Source organism: Psammomys obesus, unplaced genomic scaffold, assembly GCF_907164565.1.
Source record: "Psammomys obesus unplaced genomic scaffold, mPsaObe1.curated_primary_1811, whole genome shotgun sequence".
NCBI lineage: Eukaryota > Metazoa > Chordata > Mammalia > Rodentia > Muridae > Psammomys > Psammomys obesus.
The window spans coordinates 4050413-4056136 of record NW_026596466.1 but is presented as its reverse complement, the minus strand read 5'-3'; the positions used below and the strand labels follow the sequence as shown (position 1 = coordinate 4056136).

The window sequence follows — 5724 nt, the reverse complement described above, 5'->3', positions numbered from 1 at the left end:
AGAGGTTCCTGATTGGCCCCATCTTCTCTACTTTCTTCCTTTCTGACTCAGCAGCTGGAGCAACTCAGTTAAAATGAATGTCAGATGGCATCACTCTCTATCACTCCCTCTTCCTACTTGGTCCATGCCAGCCAATGAGGTCCTGCCCCTATCCATGAAGTGCTAAACACGGCTCCCCACAGACCTCACTCGCACACCTGTGTGGCCTAGCCTGAGCTACAGGCAGCCACCTTGTGTGCAGCCTGTGGCTCTGGATCCTCCAGGCCAGTTCAGGTAAAAAAAAAAAAAAAAAAAGAGACCTGTTTTTTAAAATTGTTTATTTTAAAACATGAAACCCAAGCTGAATAGAGACCACAGAAATTACATGGACAAGAACTTTAGTTATTTGCCAAGAAAAATAAAGTTCCCCGAAGAAATAAAAATCAAACCCCAAACCCAGTTTAAAAACTGAAAACACAGCAACAGTAACACACAGCCATGGCCCTACGGAGGCTGGAGGGGAACTCGGGGCTGGCTCGAGTCAGATGACATAGTCCACTGGGGGCAGATGCAGGCAGAGGGACAGTAACCAGGAGGCAAATCGTACAAAAATCAAATACACGAAAAAGGGAGTGGCACACCACCACTGTGGTTAAAAACCAATGAGAGACCCTGGTCACCTTTGGCCCAGGAGCTAACCACCCTCTGTGCTGGGCAGAGCAGGCATTGGAGCTGGGGCAGGAATTGCATAGTGCGACAGGGTGGGCGGGTAGACAGAGGGTTTGAAGGACACTCCGGGCCAGGATCTGCTACTTTAGCTCTGACTTACATAAACAGGAGTGTTTGTGGGGGATGGTTGGCCACCAGCCCTATCAGCATTGCTTGGCCAGCCAGATCCCTCCTCTGGTTTGGTGGCTCAGCCCTCCTTGTTACCCACCAGAGCTTAGGGTCACCTGGGGTAAGAGGGAGTGGGGACCAATCACAGGCGGCTGGCACTGGACTGCTTACCCCATGGAGATGCGGAGGGATCACTGGGATTGGGTAGACAGGTGGCACCCAAAAATCAGAAAATGAAACGGAACAAACCACAGTGGCAGGAGCCATCTCCTCTGCAGAGCTCAGGGTGGGAACCCCCTTTTCATTTCCCCTTGCTTCCTCTCTTCAGCCTCGGTGAGTGAAGTCACAGATGTGGGCACGCACGCACGCGACGGTCAGGACTCCCAACACAGCACAAGTTCACAGCCACGTCTGGGCAGTGCCCGCCTCTCATGCTATATACATTCACCTTGTGGCCAGCTCGTGGCCAGGGGGACAGCATTTGTGCTTCTGAGAGGCCCCAGGGCACACACCGGTACCCAGACGGGGGTGCCCCATGCCTCCCTCTGGACCCAAGGCCAGGAGCGCGCACACAGCAGACTGGCTCAGCTGGGCCTCCATGGCCCTGTAGGTTCCAGGCCCCAGGCCAGTTGGAGCCAAGGATGGGGTCCCCTCTGCTGAGGTTCTGTCACGCTCAGGAGCTGCAGATGCCCAGAGGGACCCCAAAGCCCTGTGAGTCCTCTGCCCCTCCTTTTGGTCCCAGACACCAGCCCAAGGAAAGGGCTGTTTGAGAAAGAAAGCAACGTGGAGCCTCTCCCCTCTGGGAAGAGCCGAAGCCCGGGGTTCTGGGATCCATAGCTGCCAGCTTGCTCCAGGAGGACCACAGGTCTGTAAACCAACTGCCACAGGGCCCCAGCCTTGGCCTCCGCGCATGCTCCAAGGCCCCGGTCAGGTAGCTGCCCGTCCCACACATCAGAGCTCACGCTGGCTGGCTGGGCCAGGGTAGAGGCTCTGAGTGCTGACTTGGGAGCCGACTAGGCCCCTCACAGCAGGAAGCACAGCAAACATCATACACTAAAGCCAAAAGCACCTTAGGCAAGCGGTGTTCTGGGGTTGGTTGGGGAGACAACTGAGGCCACATGGACCTCAGTCCCCAGTCCCCAGGACACGCTCCTCCGGGGGCAGCACCTGCCTGGGGAGGGGTCTCTAGGCCCTTTGAGTTGCCTGTGGGTCTGGCCCCTCCCTGGCAGCACCCCACAAAGAAATGACCATCCTAGCCCTGGCTCCAGGCTAGACGGAGGGTCACCGCTTGCTGGCTCAGGGTCAGCCGGGAGTGCCCGTGGCAGCTGAGAGTGAGGTTAGTGGTTAGTCCCAACAGGGGCATTCTGAGGCTGGGGGCACATTCCCAGCCACCCCAGGTCCAGCCCCCAAAGTTGGGCTCCAGAGGGCACTGCCGCTTGTCCTGGCGAAAAGGAAACTAAGAAGGGGTGGCAGTGGGTCAGCGTCTTGCTTCGCCTGTGTCCCAGACTGCCCTGGAGATGACAAATGTGGTCAGTGCAAAAAAAAACCAAACGGGACAAAGCTGCCGCTCTCTAGGGATGATTGGGAAAGAGGGTTTGGCACCAAGAAGGTGGCCAACACTGAGAGGCCAGGGAGTAACCTGGGCTCTGCATGGCACCTGCTGTCCGGAGAAGGAGTCACATGGGCAGGAAGGTAGGAAGAGCCCCACCCTGGAGGCAGCGCAGAACTGACAGGAAAGGCCAAGTAAGCCAGGTGGATAAGAGAAGGCAGGCGCTGGGCGTTGCAAAGACTAGAGTGTGTGAAGCTGTAGGTGAGGAGCGGGCAGGTGTCAGGCACAGGGGCTTCCACTGCCTAGGAACGGAGAAGTGATCCTCAGAGGAGTCAGGGGCCAGGGCAATGCCACGAAAGGCTCGGTGCAGCTGGAGGGAAGGCAGCGCCCAGAGTGCAAGGGGCAGCGTGGAGGGTCACCTGTGGAAGGAAGGTGGGGCGGGAGCACCTGGCACAGCAGGGCTCAGAACCCAAGAGAAAGGACGGACAGAGAGAGACGGAGGCAGGCAGGGCCGGGTTGCTGGTGGCAGTGTCTGTCCACCAGCCCCAGAAGCCTCACTCCTCAGGCTGGCCCGGAGCTCATGCTGGGCACCTCCATGCCTCCTGCAGGGTGGGGATAGCGGGGCCATCAGATGTGCCTAGGGCTGGCCCAGTGTGGCTTGCAGAGGGTCCGGCGGGGCAGAAGCAGCAGTGCTGGCAGAGGAAGGGTGGGGCAATTGGCACGTGGGGGCAGATGGCTGGTCGGTGTGCGGTCTAGTGCCCGCTGCCGCTGGAGTCGGGGCGAGGCTGGCTCGTGGCGAGGTATTTGGCTCTCATGCTGGAGGTGTACTGAGGAGAGAGGGAGGGAGGGAGCAGGGTCAGCTGGTTCCTGGGCAGGGCTGAGCAGCACAGCCAGCAGCCTCTTTGGTCCTTGGTAGGGTGAGCCACAGCCGACCCTTGGGGAACAGAGTAGAGCAGCGCAGTGCATGGTTGGCAGAATCCTGGAGTAGAGGCTCAGACCAAGGACTGGGGATGGATCAGGAAAGTGGTGATACCAGCGTACAAAGGTCAGCCTCTGCCATGGGACTGGACGGCAGAGGCAAGGGCCTTCCCCGATGAGGTACGCTGCGTCCCCCACCCCATCATCACTAAGCCACTTTTAGAGCCCCAGTTAGATCTGCCACCTCCAAGAACTGAGCTCAAAGGCCAAGTGCTTCACACATGCCGAGAACACGAAGGCCACTAGGCCCACCCCTATGCAGAGCTGTACCCGGGTCAAGACAAGGCCTCCCAGGGCAGGTCCATATGAAGCCGGGTGGCAGACGGCAGCTGCCGAGTCCACTAGAATCAGGAGGATTGTGCCTCCTCCCCAACCACTCAACTCTGCCACCCCCAAGAAACAGGGGTGCTTCAGACTAGAGCGACTCTGCCCCGCCTCCTGGATGAAGAAACTATAAATCCCTCAGGATGTGTGATTCGGGACAAAGGTGACAGCCTGCTTCTGCACATGGCCTATACATCTTGGCCGCCCTAACAGTACCATAGGTGTGAAGATTTGTGTGTGTATGTGTGCCTTTGCAGAGGAACACACCTCCAAGCATGTGCCAAGGCCAGGCAGTGTGCAAAGAGTTTGCATGCCTGTGCAGGGACAAAGGTCATCAGCACTGAGAAGGCCAGGCAGGATGACGCCACCCACCCCAGGGAAGACAGGCTAGCTCCACGGTACGCAGATGAGGCTCAGTGCTCCTGGGGTCCTGAGTGCTTGTGAACCATTCTAGGTTAAGGCTGCAAGCAGCCTCTGAGGCGGCCATGGTGCAGGGGGCGGGGGGGGGGGGGAAGGGGGGAGCAGGGGCCCAGAGCCATGTCATTCCATGGACATGCAGCAGTGACAAGGGGCACGGGGCTGGGATGGGACAACTGGTGGGATGGGACGGAAGGTGGCAGCCCCGAGGCCTGGAGGAGCCCACGCAGGCACCGGGCCAGGGGGCAGAAGTTCCCACCCATATGAGCACACCTGTGTGGCCATGTGTGCATGGGCTAACATGCAGGACCACACCCCCAGGGACCCAGCTCTGCACCCAAAGCCAGATGCACACAGGGGCCCGGGTGCAAGCGCCGAGATGGGCTGGGCCACCTGTGGCTGATGACAGAGTCAAGCCTGGAACGGGGGTTCACTGTGATACCCGTGGGCTCAGGACCACTTCAGAGGCCTCCGGCCCCCTAAACGGTGGGTGGAGGATGTTGGTGAGCGAAGGGTGCAAGGCACGGAGGTACAGGCGGGCAGCCGTGCGGGATGGGGGCCCGGGCGGGTCAGTACCTGTCACTCTGAGGGTACAGCTACCACAGTGTTCGGGCGCTGTCCATGGGTTTAAATTGCCAGCCTGCATGGCTGCCAGAGTCCAGGGCAGCCAGGTAGCGCTACGAGGGCCCAGGGTGGGAGGGATGCAGGAGAGAGAGAGAGAGAGAAAGAGGGGTGTCCTCAACGCCAGGCGGGGCTGGCCCCAAGTGAACCACAAGACCAGAGGGCCGAGGGTGAGGGCAGTTGAATGTGACACAGAGGTCTGGCAGGCCCTTGTCCAGGTCCTGGGCACCCCAGCCCAGCCCTGTGCTAGGGGACATTGCCGTGATGTGGCCGACACACGGGTCATTCCTAAAGCAAGGTGGCTTTCAGCCATCAAGCCCTGTGTCACAGCCCTCAGGGAAGCCCCAGGAGCCCCACCTTTCAACAGCACCTTCTTGGCACCAAATCCACCCTGGTCCTTCTGTCTACTCACTCCTGGGGCTCGGAAGGGACATCAGGCCTGGGCTAAAATAGCATGTGGCTGAGACATGCGTGCGTGTTTAGGGGAAGAAAGGAAGAAGGGGAAGGAGAAGAGCAGGGAGGAAGGGAGGAGGAAGAGCAGGAAGGAGGAGAAAAATGGAAGGAAGGACAGAGTAGGAGGAAGGGTGAATGGAGGAGGGAAGGAAATAAGGCTGGCTTTAACAATGCAGCTGCCTAACCAAGGCCTTGGGAAGCCTGGGAAAAAGGAAGGAAGAGGGTCCTGGGGCCTGAGAACCACCTGTTCATCTCAAGAAAGAAGCAAGGGCCAAGCTGACGGGTAGCAGGACCGAGGCTGCGCACGCTGACCCCAGGCTCCTCGTGGGTGGCGGAAGCTGGAGGACCATGAGGCCCTTTTACTTGGGCCGTGGTGTGCATGCCCACAGCCTTCTCAAGAGCCTAGACAGCCTGTGAGAGCCACCAGGGGACGAGGCGGCAGATTGGCAGAGCCCTCAAGCCGGAGTCTCCCCACCCACCCTCCTGCCCTGGGACTTACTGAGGGCGGTGGGGACTCGCGCCCAATGAGGGGAGTGTTCTCACAGCGGGGATTCTGGAAATTGGCA

At 59.2% G+C, this 5724-nt stretch overlaps 1 protein-coding gene across 1 annotated transcript in view; it reads right to left on the bottom strand.

Annotated features, from left to right (window-relative positions):
• Positions 1 to 300: 300 nt before the first annotated feature.
• The window catches only part of Ttyh3 (tweety family member 3), a gene marked incomplete in the record, with an annotated part of 29971 nt that continues 24547 nt past the window's right edge, over positions 301 to 5724 (bottom strand). Inside the window, 2 exon segments of the mRNA XM_055598550.1 lie at positions 301 to 3192; positions 5658 to 5724. Of these exon segments, the coding sequence (XP_055454525.1) occupies positions 3118 to 3192; positions 5658 to 5724 (142 nt within the window).